The 24,740-nt window shown below is 41.9% G+C and overlaps 1 protein-coding gene across 3 annotated transcripts in view; it reads left to right on the top strand.

Moving 5' to 3' along the window:
- The first annotated feature begins 275 nt into the window (after positions 1-275).
- epha4b (eph receptor A4b) overlaps positions 276-24,740 on the top strand; it is an 86,190-nt gene continuing 61,725 nt past the window's right edge. For all 3 annotated transcript variants that reach the window (XM_069706108.1, XM_069706107.1, XM_069706106.1), the window contains exons 1-5: positions 276-445; positions 15,898-15,962; positions 21,519-21,719; positions 23,039-23,146; positions 23,648-23,999. In XM_069706108.1, coding sequence (XP_069562209.1) covers positions 331-445; positions 15,898-15,962; positions 21,519-21,719; positions 23,039-23,146; positions 23,648-23,999 — 841 coding nt within the window. In that variant the 5' untranslated portion in view covers positions 276-330. The remainder of the gene's footprint in view (positions 446-15,897; positions 15,963-21,518; positions 21,720-23,038; positions 23,147-23,647; positions 24,000-24,740) is intronic.

Here is a 24,740-nt window from a genome sequence, read left to right as displayed (position 1 = left end):
AATGAATGCGTTAAAATAGGTTTTTATCGTGTCCCACACCCAATCTTCTAAAAACAAATGACATGTTATGAAAATCAATATGAGGTTGAATCAGTTGATCAGATGTTTATTTTTTTGCAGTGTAACAGTCTCCAGAGATCCCTACATCACCCCAAAGCCAGGCGGCTGATTGACAGACCTTGGCTGACTGTGGAACCTCCTTCCCAGCGTCTCCTCCTCTCTCTCCTCTCCTGTCCTCTGCTCCGCTCTCTCTCTCCTCAATCGCAAGGCTGCGCTCACCAACTCGACACCGCCAACAGGGATGCAGCGAGGGCGCAGCGCAGCCTGAAAATGGCACCACCACGCGTCCTGTGGATCTATCCATCCCTTTTCCTCCTGTTGTCTCTGCTTCTTTTTCACGCGTTATCGCCGTGCCAAGCCTTGCGGAATTACCCAGAGAATGAAGGTGGGTGTCCTGGAGGGTTGCGGGAGCTTAAAGTGGAGTGAGTTAGATGACTGGGTCGTGCGCCGTGTTGGCGGATGGGGAGCCCCCCATCCCGCGGTTCGCCTTGCCGGGGAAGGAGCGAAGCGCAGCGGCGGAGGCTCCCGTTAAGTGCTCGGCTTGGCTATGAATCATGCATAAAGAAAAGCGGAGAGAGGGACTAAGGGAGGCAAAAAAGTGTTCGTCACGTTTTTCTTTTCCGAGCATACTGACATTAAATTTGTATGACATATACACACAGGCGGCTCTCCACGCTTAAGACGGAGAAGGCTGAGGTCGATGTTTCACTTTCTGACATTGGAAAAGCCTTTTCACATTTCATTAACCAGAGGACTATTTTTCCTACATTGAAGTAGCCTAACTTATTTTAATTATGCCAAAACAACATTGGCATCTCTGTCAAAATCCTTCTTAATGATAGATATCGTCATTATTACACACTGATAAATGTTGTTTTTACTGCTGTGGTCTGTAGTCTATTGCCTCAGTCTGCAAATGAGGAGCAGCAATTACATTAAATTTGTCACACATGCTGCTGAGCCTCTCTCAGTTATTGTATTAACATCGATGCTCAGCCTGAAATTAGCCAATGCATTTACTTTCTAACTACTCCTGATTGCCTGGTGGGCTGAAACATGGGAGCTGGGCTGTTTCATGGGAAGTTGAACTTGTACTAAACAGAGAAAAGAGTAGTGCAAAAGTTATTTTCTAAACAATTCGTTCGTGAAGCAGGTTGAAGGTTATTTGAACAAAACGGGAAGACTCTGTGGTTTTATTTTGCTTGGTGGCTGTCAGACAGTCTGACTGGAGATGGTACAGCTGTGACTCGAATGTCATCCTGTGAATCATTTCATTCAGTATTCCCCAAAAGCTCGAGTCAGTCTTGTTCTGCAGCTCAACAGAGCTTTCCATCTCTATGCTTTTCTCTTTCATTGATATTTCTCCAGCTATATTTTCTTAATCACACACCCAAGCAGACCTCAACTCGAGCCCCATAGGTTGATTCACATCGGACACACTCTCACAATGACAGGCCACACTGGGGTTTAGTGGGACCTCCTGTTACTGGCTGACTTAACAGTATAAGCGGTGTGTACATACATTAACCTGAATGTATGTCAAAGCCCGGAGGAGTTCACACAGAACAAAGGATAGATAAACAGCGAGAGGAGATGAGAAGAGAATGGAGAAGGAGGATGAGTGTTTGAACAGCAGGAGACAATGTATGTGAGGGAGACACTAACACAGTGTTGAAATATTCATTGAAATAAGCATGAATGATGAAACCAACTGGAAGCCAAAGGAAACTCCTGTTGATTTAGATAAACGCACACACCCATGTGAGTTGCTGTGAATGTTTGTGTTGATCATGTTAAACCTGAGACTTTTTGACATGACTGACAAGTCAGAGGTTTTTTTTTCTTCTTATTAGTAATACACACTTTTCAAACACTGTGCCAAGCAGTGCGTGTGCCTATCTGTATGTGACTCATTTGGTCTTTAATCTTCTGGTCAGTTCCTGCTGTTTTAGACTATTGGCCTAATTGGCACCTATAAGACAGCCCACTGCCCATCTTGTGTGTGCATGTGTGTGTATATGGAGTGTGTGTGCATGTGTCCCACTGGGACAGTAATCCAATGAACCCATTTTTTGTCAGTGACTGTGCTTTTACCTTTCGGCCTGCCAGTTTTCCTGCTGTGACTGCACGCTTAGCTGAGGGCCTTCGCTTCTTTGTGCCAGTGTGTGTGTGTGTGTGTGTGTGTGTGTGTGTGTGTGTGTGTGTGTGTGTGTGTGTGTGTGTGTGTGTGTGTGTGTGTGTGTGTGTGTGTGTGTGTGTGTGTGTGTGTATCTTGTGTCTGTAAGTGTGCATATTCTCCACCCACGCATCTCGGTAGTTGTGTTATTCCAGGAAATCCTCCTTCTGAGTCTGTCTAGTAGTATAAGCGAGGCTGTCATAAAAGGAGAGCTACAGCTCTCAAACCTCAATTAAGAACACAGTCCCTTTGATGCAGCTGATAGTGTTAGCAGGGAAATATTGTTAAGCTGTCAACAAGCTTAGTATACTAACAGAACTATTGATCTGCATCAAAATTGTTTGGCATTTACGAGAAACTCAGTTGTGAGGGTGGACTGGCGGATCGGAGTGCTTCAGCAGATTTGGTGGAATTGTTTTGAATTGTTGGTATAATTGCACCTGCATCGGAAACATGAGACATAGTGGAACATGATTAATTCATAAATTGTGTGAAAAAAAGTAAGAAAACACTATTAAGGTCTTTGTTATCAATAGTAAAGGGAAGACGAGGATCGGATGAGTTTTAGTGCACCAGCAGAGGGAGCCCAAACGCACCCCCTGTCTGGACCCTGAGGGCATACTGATGTAACAGCAGGGTGGATGCTCACAGGTCTCCCCTCAGTTCCTTTTTTGTCATACTGTCCTCATGCTTTACTCTCTATCTATATCCTCTTTGACACAGTGGAACAATGTGTTTTCTTCCTTTTTGTTGTTTCTTTACTCTCACTTCTGCCTGTACTTTAAAACTGCATCCTCCTTGAGCAGAATCATGCCAGGAAAAGGAAGCAGACTATCACACCTTTCTATTTTTGTGCCTTCCCTCTGTCTCTAAATATACCTCCTCAATCCTAGGAAAATAAGGAGCCCTATGCTTCCCTCCACTGCAACTAGGATGTTGATTACAGTACACTAACAGGAACAAATTCACGATTTGATTTCAAATTCTGGCTTCAATTTCTATGGAAATGGATAAACCATCAAATCAGTGAATGGGGGAGTGGGAAAAGAAAAACAAATTGTGATTCAACTGAGGTATATGTTTTAGACTTGAGGTTTATGGTAATGTGTAATTGCTCTTGGAAATACAGCACACTCTGAGCTTTTCATTGAATTGGCCTGAGGGTGCTAAGGGAAACTGCTGTATTGCTTCTTAAGGTTAACATGAGGGTGAACAGTTAGTGCAGAGGCAAGCATATGTAAAGCATGCCCTCAACTTAGACACACACACACACACACACACGCACGCACGCATGCACGCACGCACGCACGCACGCACGCACACACACACACACACACACACACACACACACACACACACACACACACACACACACACACACACACACCTTATGATTCACACAAGATCCTGACTGTGGTATAATGTTGGGTCAAAGGTCTTATCTGGTTTAATTGCTTTAATCTATAATGGCTGCTTGTAGTTATCGGCAAAGCCACACCTCAAGTAGTGTGTGTGTGTGTGTGTGTGTGTGTGTGTGTGTGTGTGTGTGTGTGTGTGTGTGTGTGTGTGTGCGTGTGCGTGTGTGTGTGCGTGTGCGTGTGAGAGTCCAAGAGATTGCTCTGCTCCCATGTAACAACCATGACCTTGGACAGAAGAGGATATAGATCTCTGCTCTCATCAGAGAGCAACAGAGAGAAGCAGCAAGCGTGAGCACCCTCCTGTTTTTCTTTTCCACCTCTACTCGGATCATTCTGTAATCCCCCTCTTTCATATCTGTCCTTCTGTGTTTTCTATCAGCCTCCGTTGTGGCTTCCATCTCTTTCGCCTTGTTTTTTTGTTTGTTCTCGATTTCTCTTCTTTTTTGTGTCTTTCCTGTCTCTGTCTCTGTCTCTGTCTCTGTCTCTGTCTCTGTCTCTATATCTCTGTCTCTGTCTCTGACCTTCAATGTAACAGGAGGACAGGAGCCAGGAGCCACTGTATGTTTTCTGTAATGAAGGGTAGCTCCTATATGTGCTTAACACGGGCCCATACACAAGCACAGATGGATGCATGTGCACGTATGAAGACACACACACACACACACACACACACACACACACACACACACACACACACACACACACACACACACACACACACACACACACACACACACACACACACACACACACACACACACACACACTTATCCTATTTTAATGTATGGCTGGGGGGCAGTTTGGTGGTCTCGGTCCAGAGAATAGTGACACATTTTCCAGGGGCTGGCTGATAGATGGGGTTATAAATACAACTCAGTGACAGAGAATGATTCTGCTGTGAGGGCTTCACCTCGCAGATTCAGGGTATGTGTGTGTGTGTGTAAGAAAGAGAAGGAGAGAGCGGGGGAGAAGGAGCGGCACCAGAGGGAGGTAGACTGAAATTATAAATAAAAGACAAATCCACAGGAGAAAATCTGAGACAAACCAAAAGTGATTAGGGAAAGAAGAACAAAGACAGACACGTTAAAAAACCCAGAAAAGCTCAACCTTTTCTCTGTGAGCAGAGCAGCCACAACACCACCCACAAAGCCTTTGTGTCGTATTTGATGGTAATCAGCAGTGGCTACATATGATTTTGTATTCATCCTCATCAAGTCAGATTATTTCAGTGTTTTTCTTCAAAGTGGAAGGGTTAATAATTCGTATTTGTTTTCTTGGCTTCAGTGGGGTGGCTCTCTGTTAATTAAAGCTATTGTGAGGCAAACAAGCACATCATCCAACATAGAATAGATGATGTGTGGATGAAACAAGACATAACACGTTCTTTAGGTGCCATGCTAGCGGTTTACCCCTGCTTCCAGCCTTATTGCTATGCTACGCTGAAGGTGGACCGAGTGTGGTCGATGTTCTCATCTGACTCTCAGCAAGAAACTGAATAAGAATTCTCAAAATGTCAAACTATTCCTTTAACGTCTGAAAAAGTAATAATAACTATTAATGCACAATTTGTGCTGCAATTCCGGTGACTTCAGCAAAAATCTAACTTAACATGTCAGTCAAGCTGATCTGCTGACTCAGCTGTTCTAAAGAAAAGCATCTGGACGATATATATATGGATATGTGCAGGGTATGCATGCGTTTAGGTGATCACATTTAAAACTAAATGAACACAGTGCAGCCAGAAATTTCAATTTGTTTCTCACTTCACGTGGGCTTTTTTTTCCAATTTTGTATTCAGCTTGAGTTTTAATTCATTTTCTACACATACAAGACAGCAACATATTTTTAAACGAGCATAGTTTTTCAGTTCCCACCGTGAGGCTGAGCGTGGGTGTGTCTTAACCAGCTACAATGGAACTTGAGCTGTCTTTTGGGCTTGAATGATTCTCGTCAGACGCAGAGTTCATTAATGTCAAAGGAAGTCTTCCCTCAGTGTGTGATGTCTGATGGTTGCAGTGAAGTTTGGGAATAAGTGGGCTCCCTCCCTTGGCTATCACCATGTCTGCGGACCCATTCCCCCCTCTGAACAAGCCCTTAACTGCGGGGTCAAATCACTGATCACTGGGCCTTGACCATTGTCGGCTCGCACCACCCTAAAACGCGTACTCTTCTTCCTCTTCTTCCTCTCCTTCCTCTCATCACCCCTCCTCTCTCAGACACAACGGTAACCCCTGGTGCTCCCTGTCCAGACCTTTTATTGGCTAAATTGAATTTGTACGTTTCCTTACAGCCACACACACACACACACACACACACACACACACACACACACACACACACACACACACACACACACACACACACACACACACACACACACACACACACACACACACACCACTCTTGTTCTGCATTTCTCTTGTTGTTTGTTCTGTAAACTTGACTTGTGTTGCAGCTGTGAAAAGCGGCATTAGCCATCTTTGCAAACAAACATCCCAGGATTTGGATCAGACATAAATATTACGTTAGATAAACGTAAGCTGACCAATGCTCCAATCTTTTCTCTGCCAATAAGCAGCTGTGAAGGTATTGTGAGAACAAAACCCTGGAACTTGAAAGCTGGAATACTGTTAGAAAACCTTAATACAAATACTCTTTGATGTGAAATTGGCCAAATGGAATTTGGACATATGTAGCTAGAGCTGTGCTGTCTTTGCCAGTCCAAACATTTGAAATACCTTTGTTAAAATATTCTTGAAAAGCAACATATTCCAGCTGTGAACATTATAATCGAAAATCAGAGACACACTGGCAGAAGCAGCATCTCATTATAGCGTTGCAGCAGTGGATGGTCGGTTGCACAAAGTACCCAACTGTCCATCCACCGTTGATGCTGATAAGTAGATTTAGTGGTCTAGACTAACAAACGTTTGGCGCAGAGGTACTAGATCAGTTTGAAAGTCTGTGGCAAACAATACCCTTTGTCTTTCGATGTATTGGTACAGCTTCCCAGATGCATTGCAAGCCAATCATGGAAACCTTTCTGTTCTTTGTTGACACTGTTTGCTGTGAATTTGGTGTTTTGGTTGATCAATTCCATTATAAACAGCTTTCTTCACTTTAGCTGCAGTCTTTCACTGGTTATGCTTGTTCTGTTTCTCTCACTACAATGTGATGGTGGTCATGAAAGTCTGAATAAGTTAAAGTTGGATTTATTGGAGATACCAGGGCAGACAGACAAGCTGCTAGACAGACATTTACTGTCAGTGTGGTACAGAAAAAACACTGAGGTGTGTATGTATATATATTAATGTGTGCATCAACAGGAGAAACCTGAATAAGAACACTTTCATCTGACATGGGATTTCTTATCCGTCTCCACCGCTGTGGCTCACTTCTGAGATTCCATGCTAATTTACCCTTTTGTGACCAACCACTGTGTGACAGCCGCATTTGTGTGTGTGTGTCTGTGAGTGTGTGTTTGTTTCTGTCCCATCAGGATGAATGTTTTTAGAACTAACAGAGCACAATAAAAGGTAAAGAAGTATAAAAAAGAAAGAAAAAGAGAAGCATTAATTTGAAGTGTTCAAGTTGAAGTTCATTTGCATTAAAGACACTCGTGCAGAATTATCTGTCCTGTGTTTTATGAAGGAAAAGAAAAAGATCTATCTTGTCACCGCTTATTTAATGCAGTTCTTTAAATGAATGTTGGGATGCATCACAGTTTCAGTGTGTGGAGGCACATGTGCGGAGGTCTGGAGGCGTACGTGTCTGTGGTTTGTACTGCAAGTTATTACTGAATTCTCAAGGTCTCTCATTTGTGTGTGTGCGCATCATTTTGGTTGTGTGTGTGTGTGTGTGTGTGTGTGTGTGTGTGTGTGTGTGTGTGTGTGTGTGTGTGTGTGTGTGTGTGTGTGTGTGTGTGTGTGTGTGTGTGTGTGTTTGTTGCTCCTTGCCCTTGATGAGTTGTTGGCATACGGGTGGAAGAAGCTTATTAAAAAAAACAAGTGTCTGGATCTGACTGGGTGTCACAGTTCAACATCGTAAGCATTCAACCAGTATGCACAGACAAACCCATACACACACGCACAAACACTCCAGAGCCTCTTCAAGCGACAAACTAGGGCAGTGCTCCTGTCATAGTCTGTCAGAATATCATCTTTTCTGTCCTGCTGGTGTTGCCAGTATATGAAATAGCAGAGCAGGCTAATGTGCCTTCTGCTACAGTGGGGGTCCAAAAGTGAAAACTCAACGAGCGACAGTTCATCACATACATGAATATTTTCATAAACATTTTTAGCATTGTGCTCCATCTACTTTTTAGGTTGCTGGGGCTTTTTTTTTTTTTTTTTTCCATATGCATCCCTATTAAAAGAACACCGCATCAAAAAGACTGCATAGAAAAAGAACTCTCAACAAACATATTTTTTGGCCATTATCTTCATTTATACCTGGCATTATGTTAAAGTGGCTCCTGGCATATTCAAAAAAAAAAAAAATCCAGCCTCAGTTTACACATGCAGTGAGTTTCAGATAAATAATGTTTTGTAGTGTTTCGTTCTTTGTCGGGTTTTTCAAAAGGTTTGGTTGATCTTTGTGAGCTTTTTCTTTGTACCAGTTTAACAAAGAGACTATGGAACAAAATTAAATCATAAAGACATGAAGATTATAATTAAAAGTTGACTTCACCAAAATCTTTTTATAATTGCCAAGCACATTTTAATATATTATTTGCAAGGTCAATGTGTCAATGAGGCCGCACCAAATGACACTCATCCCAGTTAACCTTTCTGAAAGTATCTCTGCACATTTGTCCCATTATATAATGCCATATAGTATACATGAATATAGTCCAGAGTTTCCAGATTTATTCACCTTATCTTAAGTGAAGCATCAGGCTATGATGACTTAAACCTCCCTGCTGTCACAGACAGAAAGGAATGACATGGGTTTTACATGGTTGTAAAAAATGATGTATGTCAAATCAGATTAGTTAATGTAAACAATTTAGATCACATCTAATTAATATTTAATCAAAATGTATCACTTTTGTTTTGCCATTTAACAGCAAATCAGAGTTATTTTTTCATTATACTTTGATACGCTGTTTTTTTTTTAATCATTTAATTTATGTATTTTAAGTCAGACAACTGTGGATTCAGACACACAACCACCATTTAACCATGCACGTTAAAAGCTAATAGAATTGTATTTGTTTCGCAGAATCAGCTTTTACCTTCAACGATCTGCTGCCGTCACTCATTTGAATAGTTATAGCTCCCGTGTAACTATCTGGGATGATGCTTAATATAACAGATTTTAATCAGCATAATTCAGCTCAGCCTAAAGTGGAATTTAATTTTGTGCTTGTTGAAGTGTAGTGGATCAACATAACATATCTGAGCAGAATGGGTTTTAAGAAAGCCGGGGCAATTGAACTGAATCAAAAGAAGAATTTGGATTAGAATTTAATTTAAATCCATTGAATTATTCATAAATACATTTAACTTGCAGACGGCTATCGCACAATACATTTTTTCCCCTCTGAAGTCATGCCACATTCAACTTCCTTCTAAAAGAAAATATCCTACATAAAAAATGTAATTAAAAATATTGCAGAAATGGATACACCTGCTTCAAGGGGAAGACATACTACATACTCAAAGAGCACATAACATTTTTTGAAATGTTGCAAAGTATTTTGAAAACTTTCCATTTAACTCAATATATGCCATTATGAAAGGGGATATACAGTAATCCATTAACAATTTACATTTGATTGAATGTTGAATGACTGAATGTCACTGCTGCTTACATAACAGAGATATTTCAAGCACCCCAATAGAATGATTTTACTGCTGCACTTTTTACTGTTACATGGAAGGTGCTCAGCTTTAATAAAACTATAAAACACCTTACCCAACTGATTAATGTATCCATTCAGTATTTCCTCTATACACATCTATTCAATAAGAGAAGTCAAATAAAAGCACCTATGAGGGAGAAGGAGCCCTGAGTATAATGAAATAATGGAAAGTCAGTGAAGATAAGAATGGGAAGAATATACAGTAACACCCAGCTTCAATAAAATGGCGTGAACAAAAGGATGAGAGTGTAGACGGGGAAAGAAAACTCTATGTCTGATTGAGAGCCTCGAGTGGTTTGTGGATGAGTGGAGAGCGGACTGATGAAAAGACAGCAAATGTAGCAGTCTTGGTACGATGCCAGTTTGTTCCTAAAGTTCAGAGCTCAAGTCTTCCCACACCTTCATCCTGCGCTCCTTCAGTTCATTTGTTGCCCTGACAACGCTCTCACTCGTTGAACTGCACTTTCAGTGGAGTAGATGCAGGGGAAGGTCTGTGTGTGTGACGGGACTAATACTGACATATTGGGAGTGTGTGTGTGTGTGTGTGTGTGTGTGTGTGTGTGTGTGTGTGTGTGTGTGTGTGTGTGTGTGTGTGTGTGTGTGTGTGTGTGTGTGTGTGTGTGTGTGTGTGTGTGTGTGTGTGTGTACTAGTACAGCTGTTTTCTTTGTTGTGTCTGCTGCAGAGCTTTGTCCTTTGTGTATTTTCTTATGGCTTATTTACAGTTTCAGCATCACTGTGTTGTTGATGAAGTTAAACGAATATTTCAACATTTTAGGCTGGCTGTGTTCATGCTAAGCTGAGGGAACTGTCTCCCAGCAACGGGGTTGCAAAGTGGGAGGGGCAGCTTTTTCAGGTTATCCTTAAAATTAGTGAACACACAAACACTGGACTCTCCTGGATAACAAAGCAACCCTAAAAGTTTGTGTTGTAGACACCAGTATTTCGACTTTCTTTTTGAGAAATCGTGGATTTTTGGATAGTGCTATGAAGGAGAAAAACAGCTTTAAAAACATATAAAATCAAGGTAAAAAGTTGAATTTAGAAAACCCACAACCACTGGAGGAATGATCCACATTTCATTTTCAGTTTTTTTACAAAATGTTCTGTTACCAGGAGATTTCTATGAGAGGACTTTGGTTACTGTAATCAGTATTTCCTTGAAGCAAGAAACACAATTTTACACCAAAATGTTGGATTTCTTGCCTCAGGAAAAACAGGCTTGAAACCAGGATGAAAATAATTTTGAACTACAGTTTGATCCTGTTAAGAGAATCTACGTTTTATTGTCAAAGTAAAAAGGAAAACAATAATGTTGAACATAGTGTCAGTAAGGCCCCTCAACATCTGCTGAGTCTTCCCTTTTCAATTTAATATTTTGGGTTCTGAGATGAAAAGATCTTAAGAACTCATTATGTAGTCACATATTGTACTCTGTATTGAGTCGGTGGGGTGGTCTTATTGTGCAGTCTTTTTCTCTGTGGCACTGGCACAATGTTGAGATGTGTGCGTCAGTTTGGTGTGTGACTGAGTGTGTGTGTGTGTGTGTGTGTGTGTGTGTGTGTGTGTGTGTGTGTGTGTGTGTGTGTGTGTGTGTGTGTGTGTGTGTGTGTGTGTGTGTGTGTGTGTGTGTGTGTGTGTGTGTGTGTAAGCATCCTGGTCTCTTTGTGCGCCAGTCTGGCTGTTGGCAGCGCTGTTTGATTCTTGGCAGGTGGATCACAGCTTCTTGCAGCCCAGCTGAAGAAGTGGCCACTGTCCAGCAAGAGAGCGGCAGAGAGACGTAAACAGACTGAGAGGGAGTGAGAGAACGAGAAGAAGGCTGGAGAGACAGACACCCCGGAGGGAGGAAGCAGGAGTGTGAAGAAAAATAGACAGACGCAGGAGGAGATGAAGAGACAAAGAAATTTAAAAATGTTTTGTATTTTCTGTACATGGCTCCATAAGTAGTTGTGGTTAAAGCGTTTTACTGCATTTGTAGAGGAATTTATGATTCACGAGCTCACACCCGCCATCCCCACCTCCTCCTCATCTTTCATTTTCTGAAGGTAGACCTCACAGTTTGGTGCTGAAAATCAATAAAAGAGCTTGTCTTACTATAACGTAACAACCCTCACAGTAATCAGGTCACATGTATGGATCTGTGCATTTATAACCTGTGACAAACTCCTGGGAAAATTTGAAGTTATGTTTCTGTGTACATGAGTAAATGTGTTGGAAAGGCGTATTTTATGACAGAAAGGCTGTAAAAATCCTTGATAATAGATTCATATTTGTTTCCATGTTGTCTCAAAGTGACCACATTAGGAGGATGCTCCACTGTCAGTGTGATATGTCATGTTTAGCTCCTCAGAAACTAGAAGATGTGTGTGTCTGATTCTGTGTGTATGTGAGAGAGAGAGCCTGGTCATTAGATTGAACATGAGCCTGGTCTGAGTGACTGAGTGATGAGCTTGGTGTTTTTATTCCGGGCCAAAGCAGGCCTGGATCGGGCTTAGATTTCACACACACAATTTAGCCAATTCTCTGGAGAAAGAGAAGCGAAATAGGGAGATGGGGTGAGAGCATTTAGAGATGGATGGACGGATAGATATGGGAGTGGCATCATGTTTGTTTGGGGAAGAACCCTGAGCATTTTCATAATTTACCCCTCGTTTTTGACGCCCCCCCCCCCCCCCTCACACACACACACACACACACATACTCTATACTGGCTGTATCAGCAGACAGGAAACTATAGCTAACACATTATTGATGAGTCCAGTCATTGATTGAAAGTGATAAGTGCTATTGACAGGAGGCGTGAGGAGAAGAGAAAAAGTGTCGATGTGTAGGTTTATGTTTGTGTGTGTTTTCCCAGTGGGCTGCAAAATGGCTTTAGAATACATAATGGCCTTAATGACACTTTAGCTTACTAGACAGTATTAAAATATGTCTTCCAGTAATAATAAGAAACACAGTGAGTGGAAAAATTCCAAATAAACACCGCCTAACTTTCTCCCTTTACTTATAGATGTATAGTTTTGGTTTTATTTACCCAGATTTTTACCAAGTCTGTCTCTGAGATTTCTGTCAGATAGAAAGTCAATAATAGTATTTCCCAAAGGGTTGAGCTATTCCTTTAAAAAAAAAAAATCAGCAGCAAATGTCTTTCAGAGTATGAACTGAGGCAGTTGGAGTTGAAAATGTTTGTACTAGAGTTGAAAATGTTGGCTTATACCACTGGTTTATTCAATCTACTTCCTAAATATACAGTGAAGAGAGGAAAAAGGAGACTGAAGGAAAATGACAGAGACAACTGCAGTTTTTTGTGACTTTTAAGATTAGGTCCATACATACACATGATACGTTCAAATGGGATCGTGTTTACCATGTACACGAGAAGTGTCCATTTGAATGCTCCATCTTTTGTGGTATTTACGACATCATAACTCATAATTATCCGTAAGCTTTGAGCACATACGTGCTACAGCCTGACAAAATAGACAGTTTCAACTTCATGCTAATTATCCAGACAAGAGTAACATCGACTTTACTTCTGGAAGAAACACACTGATACTGAATTAGAATTAGAATTCTCTTGGAAGGTGAGGTTGAAGTCAGGGGTGTTCCATTAGTTGCAATTCACAGTTTTACTGTTAGATATAGCTCAAATCTACACACCATCAGCCTTTAATCACTAAATATTGCATTCACCTCTACTGTGTTGGGTTGGATGCCTAAGTCTCAAGGGTAATTTTCTCCAAAATTGGATAAATAAAACCAAAACTACCTATATGCCTAGAAAATATATTTTTTAAATTATTTGTTTGAACTCACCTGTTGAAATTGTCAAGGCTGCACTCAATTAAACTCTGTGAAACACATGACAAGGTATTACAAACAGAGAATGTCACTGTCATAATTGACTATCTGAAACAGACAAATCCTTGTTGATAGGTAGCTTTTTAAAAAAAATTTTTTTTATCTCTGCACAGAAATATGAGTTTGTGTGAACAAGAATGTGCGCGCGTGTGTGTGTGTGTGTGTGTGTGTGTGTGTGTGTGTGTGTGTGTGTGTGTGTGTGTGTGTGTGTGTGTGTGTGTGTGTGTGTGTGTGTGTGTGTGTGTGTGAGTGAGTGTGTGTGAGTGTGTGTGTGAGTGTGTGAGTGTGTGTGAGTGTGCCTCTCCACTGGGTCCTGAAATCATATATTATTATACTATTATGTCCCATTTCGTTACGCCACTCAAAAGCTCATGAACTGAAGAAAGCAGTCTAAATGGTCTGTAGTTCCTCTGAATACACGCATGGGCTGGAGGCTTCCTCTGACCTTTCGCTGCACAGCACCTCTCCTCCACTGTTTCTGTCTCATCCCACTCATTTAATCTATCTTTCTCTCACCTCAGCTCCGCTGTGCAGCTCTTCTCTCTGCTTCATTATACCATGTGCACCATCTTCTCCGTGGCTGTTTTGTTGCTCAGACACTTTCTTTGTGCGAGTGCGCGCAGACTCACGCAGATATGTGTGCAGTTACACGCGCACAATGCACATGTATACACACACACTAATACAGCATGACATGCCTCCCTACTGTCACGGTGTGCTGAGCGGAGGAGAACGGCTGGTATTCAGTTAGGGCTGATGAACAGCATGAGTGGGAGGAGAAGAGAAAGACGGGGAAAGATAGGAAAAGAGGAGGTTGGACACATTTTGCAGTGCCTTTGTTATACCTACCAGAAGTATGGATGCACAGAGGGGCTTGTAAACTGACATTTTCAACCCTCTTCAATTGAGTGATTAGTCTCATTTCCATTGAGCAGAGCAACTCTATAGTACTACTAAATAGCTTTTCCAGGTCAGTGCTGCTCCCTTTTAAAAATTGGAGTGAATATGAAAGTGTGGTAAAGTGGAAAATGATGCAGTCATTTTAAATTTTGTCAGGTCAGCAACTCACACGTGTGATCTGGGATCTGTGCATGGAAAGATTTTAATTGAGGAACAATAACCTGGGAGAGCCACAATGTGTGCGATCGAGAAAGAAGAAGAAAGAGGGAAGCAGCAGTCTCTGCAGATGGATACTGATTAAATATTGATGGTCAGCAGTGTTGAAGGCTTGATTAGGACCTGAATGAGCCAAGCTTGAACAAGCCCACACACCTACACATGAACAAGTGACACACACACACGCACGCACGCACACACACACACACACACACACACACACACACACACACACACACACACACACACACACACACACACACACACACACACACACACACACACACACACACACACACACACACACACACACACACACACACACACACACACACACAGGTGGAGACCCTTGCTCCAGACCCTGAGCAGGTTTTCATTATGCCTCCCGCCGGTCAACCTGCCACTTCTTCACCTCACTTTTCACTCTCACCTTCCTGCATCCTCCTTCCACTTCCTCCAGTCACGCAGAGATCACACACTGGAAACAACATGTGCAATTCAGAGCACCATGCACATTCACTCTACTGTTGCACTTTGTCCTTGGTGAATTTTTTTCTATTAAAGTCACACTCCAGCAAAATCTTTAAAGTGATCACAATGGATTTCAAAACCGACTGATACATTTTGAACTAAAGGATGAAAAAAACGAAAATGATCAAACTATGCCTGCAACACAATATAGACTCTGTGCCTGCTTGTCGACATGATGGGGTCATGCATGAGAATCAAGTAAAAAGTACTGTGTATTGAACTGTATTTTGGCATAAATGTCAGCATTAGTTCATATTACATATGAACACCAAAGTAGACAATTATACTGCAGGCGTGGTTTGAAGTTTTGGTAAACATTTTGATACACTTTATGTGGTATGAAAACATGTCACATTGCATTTGCTATTGTAACCACATTGAATACAGCTAGACCATAGCCTCATTTTGCCTTAAAGAACACAAATACTCTTCAAGCCCACGTTGTGTGAGGTTGATACTCAAAAAGAGAGGTTCTGGATGGACGATCACTTTAATGGGAAAAACATAAGTCGAATTTAACTGTAAAATGTAGTTTCTCCTCAGCATCCTGATGCAGTTTCACTGACTGACTTTGTGTCCCCTTGAAACATAACAGCTGCAGTAAAACCACAGTAATCTTAAAGTCGAAATTATAGGTTTACCGCTGCTTGTGATTTCACTGCTGATGTACAACAACACAACAAAAGACAGCCTTGTATAAAACATAAACACATTTCGGGAGGATTTTTTTTGGAGCGGAAGGTTTACAATACAACACAATGTAATGCGATACATTCAAAAGAGAAACACGCCACAATATATCTGGAAAACGTTATATTTTCTTTAAGGAAATGTGTTAACATCTTTGTTCTTTCTCTCTCTGTTGTTGCAGTTACGTTGCTGGACTCCATGTCAGCCCTGGCTGACCTGGGCTGGGAGGCCTACCCTAATGAGGGGGTGAGTATCTGTACTATGACACAGACACACTCAAACAGAAATGTTGGAGCTGGCACCAAAAGTATAAATCTGATCACAACTAGCAGGTTGCGTTGACATGTCTTATTTTTGGGGAGCAGGCAGGGAACTCTGAGTTAGCGGCAGCATTGAAGTGTGTGATTTAGAGAGCACTGGGTTCTTAAGCGCTCCTTGCTAAATCGGGAGTCTGCAGGGGGAATTTACAAATTATTTCTGCTGTGCTGAAAACGCTGTGGCACTGGAGCCTTCATTTATTACGGGTTACGAGTTTTGGAATGGAGTGAAGGGGACGTGGTGGAGGAGTAAATATTCTTACGTAAGAGGAGATGGGGTTTACATATTGGTGTTATTTGCATGTGTGTGCATGTGTGTCAGGGGGTGGGAAGTGTTGCATAACTAGCTTTTTGTAGGTATGGGGACCAAGGGAGTCTGGAGTGCAGCCACCATGAATCAGAGAATGACAACATAGAAGTGAGGAGAGGAAGAGGGTGAGAGCGTAGAGAGGAAGAATGACAGTGCATTCAGTGGAGTTCTGTATGTCACTGTAGTGCAGGAGCTGTTGAATGGCACTGAATTAATTCTATTTCCTCTTGAGTCACACTACTCACTCTCTTCCCTCTCCACTATTCAGCATTGGTGTGTTAAATTGCAGGATGCCACACATGGTTTCATGGTTGTGTGCAGCAGAGAGGCAGCTAAAGTAAGCAGAGAAGGTTGTTTTCTCAAGTAATCAAGGGTATCAAGTTCACTTAATTGAAATGCTCTGATTGTGTGGTCGTGTTGTGAACGTTTGTGTTTGTTTACTTTTTTCCACTGAAGTCCGTGTAGAAAAGAAGAACGTGTTCCATCTGTGGCTGAGCAAAGAGGTCGATCTAATTTTGACAACCAGAATACACAAGTTACTCTTACTGCAAACAGGGTTCAGGTTGTGGTGGCCAGAAACGCACGTGTTATTAGTTTACCCTCAAAGAAATGTGCTGGCTGGAAAGTAAAGTATGTATAATATATACTCCATCCTGAATATTTCTTTTTCATGGACTGCCCACTTACTGGGGATCTGGCAGCTACTCACTCAGTGTGTATAGAAATTGAGAGGAAACTGGCCCAATGGGCCTCCACACATCTCCTCTGTCGAAGGACTTCTATAAATAGAACCTTAACATTACCAATCGAGAACTTGTGAAAGTGTTTCGTGTGTCTTTATTTCAAAGTTGGACACAAGCTTTATCAGCTGCTTTATCTGAGCAAGCAAATTATTACATTAGTGAAAGCTAGTAAAGTCTTTGTTGCCATTGCATGAAGCTGATGTTATCTTCCATATACATCACTTTTTTTCAGTCTAGTAATCTAGGAAAATATGCACACAGTTATCTACAACTAGGCATGACTTTGCCACAAAATAAAAATCACATTTAGCTGAATAGCTTGAAGGCAATCCGGCGTAAAGCAAAACAAAGTAAGTGGAACTGAAGGTGACATAAATAAATCACCAAAGGTGAACTGAAAGGAATAAAAGGAGAGTCTGCCACGTGTGCCCGTTTTTAAACATCACTTTAAAATTGCTGTCAAAGTAAAAAAAATTCAAAGCTATTTTATTTTAAGCCTCATCAGTGTTTTCCTCAAAACTAACACCACATTTCTCTTAAGTCTCCATGCCAGTTTTTACTTTTCCATTTCAAACATAGTGACTGTCTTAACCAAACGAGCCTCAGAATAGGTGAAATATCAATCATGTTAATGCTTCTTTTTATAATTTGTTTATGAAGCTGTTAAGTGTTGTTCAAGTTAAGTCAACATATGTAAAAAATTATTGCCTGCTGATTGGTCTAGTTTGATGGCGTAAAAGGATTCATGTTTCTGTTTTGTTTGTCTTATGTACAATGTGTCTAAAAGGACTTGATTCAGTCTGCGTCAATCAAATGAGCTGAGTTAAGCCGTTACCATTTCCCCTGTGTCCTTTAAACAGAGCTAGCAGAGCTTTTGTTTTCTGATGCTATCCTAATGAAAACCACCCTTTCAGCGCGGTTTCAATCCTCACAGTATCAGCTCATGGTTCTGCTCAGCCAAGTATCCCAACTTGTATCAAAAAGCATTAGAGGATCATTATTACAAGATGCAATCTGGCTTTGTTACGCAAAACCAAAGAGAAGCTGCACCTACTTTCATCCCTGGACAGACAGCACTTTTTTGGGTCATGATATAAAACTCTTGAAAATGTATCTGCCTTTGTGCCATAAAATAGTCCACTAAATTTCAAGTTAAATCTCCCCTGATGGCAAAAATCATAAAACGCAATATAAAGACTGAATCTGTCAATGTTGACAGAGCATTGTTTGATAGTTATGAGTATAAATCTCAAAATAATGTGGTAATGATATATCAAAGCTTAATGGATCTAATGTAAAGGAGAAGAAATGGGATCAACAGTGGTAGGAGAGTGATTTACTGGAAAGGTGCCAGGGCTGTGAGAAGGTCTTATGTTTCATATCGGGGGATTATCTATTTGACCCTTGAACTTCCAACTTAGGGATTATTGTCAGTGGGAGGCAATTCCCACCAATATGAGACCACTGTCCACCTGAATTAGTCCAAAACAACACTTGACCCTTGCAGGTCACGCTTAATCCAAGCGGTGCTGGGGCCGGATGTGGCTGAGACTGAATGGAGCGACCCACTTCTGTCACCGTGCGGGGGTGTTCCTCGAGAGGGACACAAAACAGATACGTCTTAATGATGTTTGAAAATGGGAGGCCCCACAGCCTCTTGACTCCCCCTGAGGCTCCTCAGCCCCCTCCCTCCTCCCGCTGTCTGTCCTCATCTTCCACGTCTGTTTTTCCGCAACGTCCTCGTTCTCTATCCCACCCCCTACCCCCTCACTAAGCCAGAGCATGTTCCAGAGTTTGAAGGCCAATTATGTCCCAGTAGGTGTACCCATCAGATGATTGCAGAAGGAGGGATATTATGTTAAGCTGGTGAATGGTTGAATTTAAACCCCGATCCGACGTCTCTGCTTCACTTCAAAGCAATCAAGCGAGCTCCGTGCTGATTGGCCGAGGTGATTGAGGGTTCAGGGAGGAGGGTTTCATTCTGAATGTTAATTAGTGTTCAGACTGAACCAACACAAGCCTGGCAACAGTTACAACGTTGTGTGTGCGTGTGTGCTTAAACTATTGATCCTATCCAAACATTTTGCCAGTTCTGTTTTTGGTAGATTTTCTCTCAAGCGGCTGCCGTATCATTAGCCGAAATGGAGGCAAACAAGTTGTTTACATGCTCTTAAACACACCTGTGCTTTACACCCGGAAAAAGTGATACTGAACAGACTCGCCAACTAGGGAAATAAGTCACTCACCAGGAAGTGGCAGTAATCCAGCCACTCCAAACTCTGCCTACAAAGAAATAAACAAAGACATCATAAAGCCCTCTTTATCCCTCAATGACTATTCCCATAAATGCTTTAATCACCACTCCCTGGGGACTCAGCTTTGTGTGTTTGTGTGGGTGGGTGTGTGTGACCGTCCTGTGATGTCCGACTGGTCCCGGCTCTGCACAGATGGGTCTATTTATCTGCCAGGCGCGCCTGTAATTTACCAACATTCATTCCCCGCTCTCCTCTTTTTGCTCTCTTTCTCCCTCAATCTTGTGTTTTGTTCTTTTAATTGAATCGAGTGTAGCTGATCACAATGACTCTCGGTTGCCATGTGCGTACACTGTCGAGCAAGACTCCAGTGATACATCCTTTATATTGTATGTAATATTCAGGCTCTCAACAGGCCGTCAGGGACATTTGTGTCAGCTGACTGCAGCAGCTTAAACAGTCTTTTGCCTCCTCTTCATCTTCATCTCCTGTTTCTTTTCTTTTCTTTTTTTCCTACTTCTTTCTCTCTGTTTTACTGTTGAAGGACTGTTGGGTCAAGATCAAGAAAGAGCTGGTTTTGCTTGAGCTCCAATTCATAAACAGTAGATGTTTTAGCGGAGGTTGTGGGAATGAAAAGCATCTGAGTGTGCGAGAGAGTGGGAAAGTGTGTGCGAGTCTATGTGGGAATGTGTGTTTTTATGTGGATCTGTTTTAGTGCTCAGGACCCAGAGGTGAAATGCATCGAGCTTTTGCCGGGTTGTTGAGCTGTCACATCACATTAACTTCAAGAATTCAACCTTAGTTTAGACTCAGCTTGTCTGAAAGTTTCTCTTTGCACTATTGCTGCTTTCATTGCTTTTTACTAGCCTGTCTGTCCTTCTTTCTTTGAATTTTGGGGCACGTTAGTTAAAAACTGGTTGGTACTTTGACGGGTCTTTCTGCCTGTGTGCATGTTTCACTTCACACAGGTGTACGCACATGTGTGTTTGCTATGTGTGTCATGTGTTTACATGGTTGGTCGACTGTAAGGTGATATGTGATCATTACTATGGAGCTTAAAGTTTCGGTCTTAAGATGATGACAGCAGCTCAGAACAAAGATGGTGGTCTTCTCATCCCCCGCCACAAACCAGGACTCATCCAGTGTGTGAGTTTTGGTGTGTGTGTGTCCAAGAAAATCCAGTTAGCTTCCTCTTGAGTGGATCGGATATCTTGAGACACTGAAACCACATTGGTTTATTTTCCTTTTCTTTATAGAAATTTTCTTTCTTTTTGTGTGTGTGTGTGTGTGTGTGTGTGTGTGTGTGTGTGTGTGTGTGTGTGTGTGTGTGTGTGTGTGTGTGTGTGTGTGTGTGTGTGTGTGTGTGTGTGTGTGTGTGTGTGTAGAAATGTTTTCCTGCTCATGCGAGAAGTGTTCTCAATTACTGCCTTAGTCAGAAGTGGAAACAGATGGTAGCAGATGACGGGAGACAAAGTAGCTCTGTCCTACCTACTCCTTCTCCCTCTCTTTCTCCTTGCGTCGCTCTCCCAGACGCACACTTCTACCTCTTAAGCGTTAAATCACGCATTCACTCTAGAAAAATATGCTCACGCTCCACACATGTGCAGCATAGACAAAGACAGTCCTTCAGTCATCTTGACAGAGATCATCACTCATATTCACCAAGACATGAAAACAGAACATGCAGGCTTAGTGTTGGCTTGCACGAAACTGCACTTGATTGAACTTGGGCCCAGTTTCCACCCATAAGGAATCCCTGAACTGAACTCTTTGTGCATTGACTAACGATGAAATAAGATGATATCACAGCTGAGTGGTGTTGTTGTCAAGCAGACCCCATGCTGCTGAACATCACACTACCTTGGTTTCACATCTTTGATTTGAAATTTAAGTTTGAGTAAAAAGGATTTTCTATTCAACACGACTGTTTCATAGCAGCCTTCGTCTCTTCTCCTTTTCCTCATCACTCAGCCATTCACTCCCTCCTCCCTATTTTATTCTCCTTTTTCTTCTTTTATTCTCTCCATCTTCCTCTCTGCTTTGTAACATTTTCTGTCTTTGCTCTCTCAATCTAAAAATGACACCCGGTAAATGAGGAAGTCCCGAACCTGCCTCAAAAACTTTACGCTTAAGACATCATAATAAATCTTCTCTCTCCACCTCCTCTCTCTCATGCTCAGTGGGAGGAGATCAGCGTGATGGATGAGAGGAACACACCGATGAGGACCTACCAGGTGTGTAACGTCATGGAGGCAAACCAAAACAACTGGCTGAGGACGCGCCACATCAGCCGGGAAGGAGCGCAGCGCGTCTATATCGAGATCAAGTTCACCCTGAGAGACTGTAACAGCCTGCCCGGGGTCCCTGGGACTTGCAAAGAGGTCTACATCATTATACTGTATATACCGTTGATACAACACAAGCAAGCTGTGTAACACATGGGCAGTGTGGTGGCTTAGTGGTTAGATAGCAAATGTCCTTGCAACTGGTGTGTGTATGTGCGTGCGTGTGTGTGTGTTTAAGCCCTCCTGTTGCTTGTATGCTGCTTGTTTGTTCATTCATGTCGAGCAAAACATTGAATTTTTACTAATTACATGGGTGCTTTTGTGTAGCTGTGGATCAATAGCTCACACGTAAGTTTGACTTGATACGAGGTGGAAGCAGAAATTCTTCAGATTCCTACAGAATCTTCTCTGAGTAGAAAATAAAACTAAGTTAACTTCAACATAATACGTTTTTCAAATGTGAAACTTATTAGTTACGCATTTTATTTGACATGAACATTTTTGATTAATTGAAACACAAAGCAGGACATTTAATTCCTCCCACTGCATGCGGAAAGGCAACTTCAGAGGAGAAAGATAAGTTAATTTACTGTGTTGTGGATATCATAAAGCCACTTTACTCAAGTACAATAGTAAATAAACAATATATAAGCGATAACGAAAGATTTGTGTCCCCACATTTCCGCAGAATATTGGATTATTGCATCACAGCTTTCTGCCTGTTTTCATACATATTAACGGTGGTAGGTATTGTTTGTAATATAATTATTACTCATGAAAGGAGTGCTTCTTTTGAACATTACACTGCAGAGTAGCAAAAGGCCATTTTAATTATCTGTTGTATTATTTAATATCTTGGTTTTTTTCCATTCATTATTCTCTCAACGCACACACACAGATCGATGCACACTTTGACAGATGATGAATAGATAAAAAGATAAGGGATAGGAAAACAAAGACACGAGAGAATTGCTGCTGAATGAAACAAACGATGCTCTCTGGGCATTTTTGTGGCTCCTCGTATATTTTAACATCAGATATATATATTTTTACTGTCCCCCATTCCCCTTCATTCTCAGCCTGATAACACTGCTCCTCTGTATTCATTTGTCTGTCTCTTACACCCTTTTCACTCTCCTTACATCGCCAGAATGAGTAGTGGATTTAATGTGACACAGTATAGAATTGCGCTTCCATGAAACTTCAGACAGTGCTGCTGACTGCCCATCCAGTCAGACAGACTGAGATTTGAAGAGATGCAGCCTAATAGCAACAGAGGCCTTGTTAAAATTTCACATTGCATGGATCCTCTCGCATTTATTTTATCTGTCTTGGTTAACTGTGAGTTTTTCTGTTTTGTCTGAAAACTGACGTTTCTCCAGCCTGACAACTGATGGACACTGTTTGTGTTGCAGACATTCAACATGTACTACTACGAGTCCAACAATGCCAACCTGTGGTTCATCAAGGAGAGCCAGTATGTCAAGATTGACACTATTGCTGCAGATGAGAGCTTTACACAGGTATGGACACACACACACACACACACACACACACACACACACACACACACACACACACACACACACACACACACACACACACACACACACACACACACACACACACACACACACACACACACACACACACACACACACACACACTCATAAAGCATAAGCACACAAAGGAATTTCAGTCAATACACACAACTGTACTTTGTAAAAACAAAACAGAGTGATGAAAATGGTCCTTCTCACTGCAGCTGTATCTTATACTGTTTTTCAACCTGTTTGTGTATGACTCTATGATTATCAAACAAAACAGTAGCATTCAAAAACTAGTGTTTATGTTTTCTACCAAATAAATTAAATTTGGATCATATTTAAATGTAGATATCTAATTTCATTTGCTTTCAAACTGTTAGGATTTTGAGGACATTGTTATTTTTGTCTTGGAAATGCAGTCACTTTCAATGCTCCTATTAAATGAACTTGAACATGAAAAATGTCCCTCGTCCACAGGTGGACGTCGGTGACCGTGTTATGAAACTGAACACGGAGGTGCGGGACATCAGCAACCTGAGCAAAAAGGGTTTCTACCTGGCCTTCCAGGACCTGGGCGCCTGTATCGCCCTGGTCTCAGTTAGGGTCTTCTACAAGAAGTGTCCGCTCACCGTGCTTAATTTGGCCGAGTTCCCTGACACAATAACTGGCGGAGACACGGCGCTGGTTGAGGTCCATGGTGTGTGTGTGAATGCCTCTGAGGAGTTTGAGGCTCCCAAGATGTACTGCAGTGCAGACGGAGGCTGGCTGGTTCCCATCGGGAGGTGTGTGTGCAAACCGGGCTTCGAGGAGAACAAGGACGTCTGCCAACGTGAGTGGGGGTGGGGCGGTCCAGAGGCATTAGTGGGATGAATTTAAGTGTGGTTATGTGCGAGAGGCACAGAAAGAGGAGGACAAATCAGAAGAAATGTGTGGTGCTGTCATGTTTTAATAATTGTGCGCATATTGAAAGTAACTTGATCATCGCACGATTTAAACCTGAGTGCATGTTCAGTAGTGTATATTAGTGTACACGCCTCATAAATGTTGGTAGTATGTGAGTTTACTGAAGTGCTCATATAAACAGAACACAGCAATCATATCCACTCTGCTCTGTACCACGTCCATATTACATGGAGTAAAGTGCGTGCGTGCATATATGCATGCCTCAAATGTGTGTCTGCCTGTGTGTGGAGAGGCATTTTGCTCTGAAACTGAGGCTGGAATGACAATGACTGTGTATTTAGATTATGGATACACTTTGTGTGTGTGTGTGTGTGTGTGTGTGTGTGTGTGTGTGTGTGTGTGTGTGTGTGTGTGTGTGTGTGTGTGTGTGTGTGTGTGTTCACTCCCAACACTACAAGGACATATCTTGCAGAGGAAAGGGTAAAAGCTGCTTTGAGGCATCTCCTTTTTTTCAATTTTTTTGTGCGTGTTTGTCAGCACTGAATATCTCATTTTCCCTTCTGTGTAGAGGAGAGCTGTGTGAGTGTGTGTGTGAGAAAGTGCTTATGATGTGTGTTGTGTTGCAGGAGGAGAGGGAAAGGTATGCCTTAGGAAGCAGATTATTGAG

The sequence above is a fragment of the Brachyistius frenatus genome, unplaced genomic scaffold (assembly GCF_029030835.1).
Source record: "Brachyistius frenatus isolate BFR_SWC_R1_liver_20210118 unplaced genomic scaffold, ASM2903083v1 Contig_61, whole genome shotgun sequence".
NCBI classification, from domain to species: Eukaryota; Metazoa; Chordata; class Actinopteri; family Embiotocidae; genus Brachyistius; species Brachyistius frenatus.
This window is presented reverse-complemented; position numbering and strand designations above follow the sequence as displayed.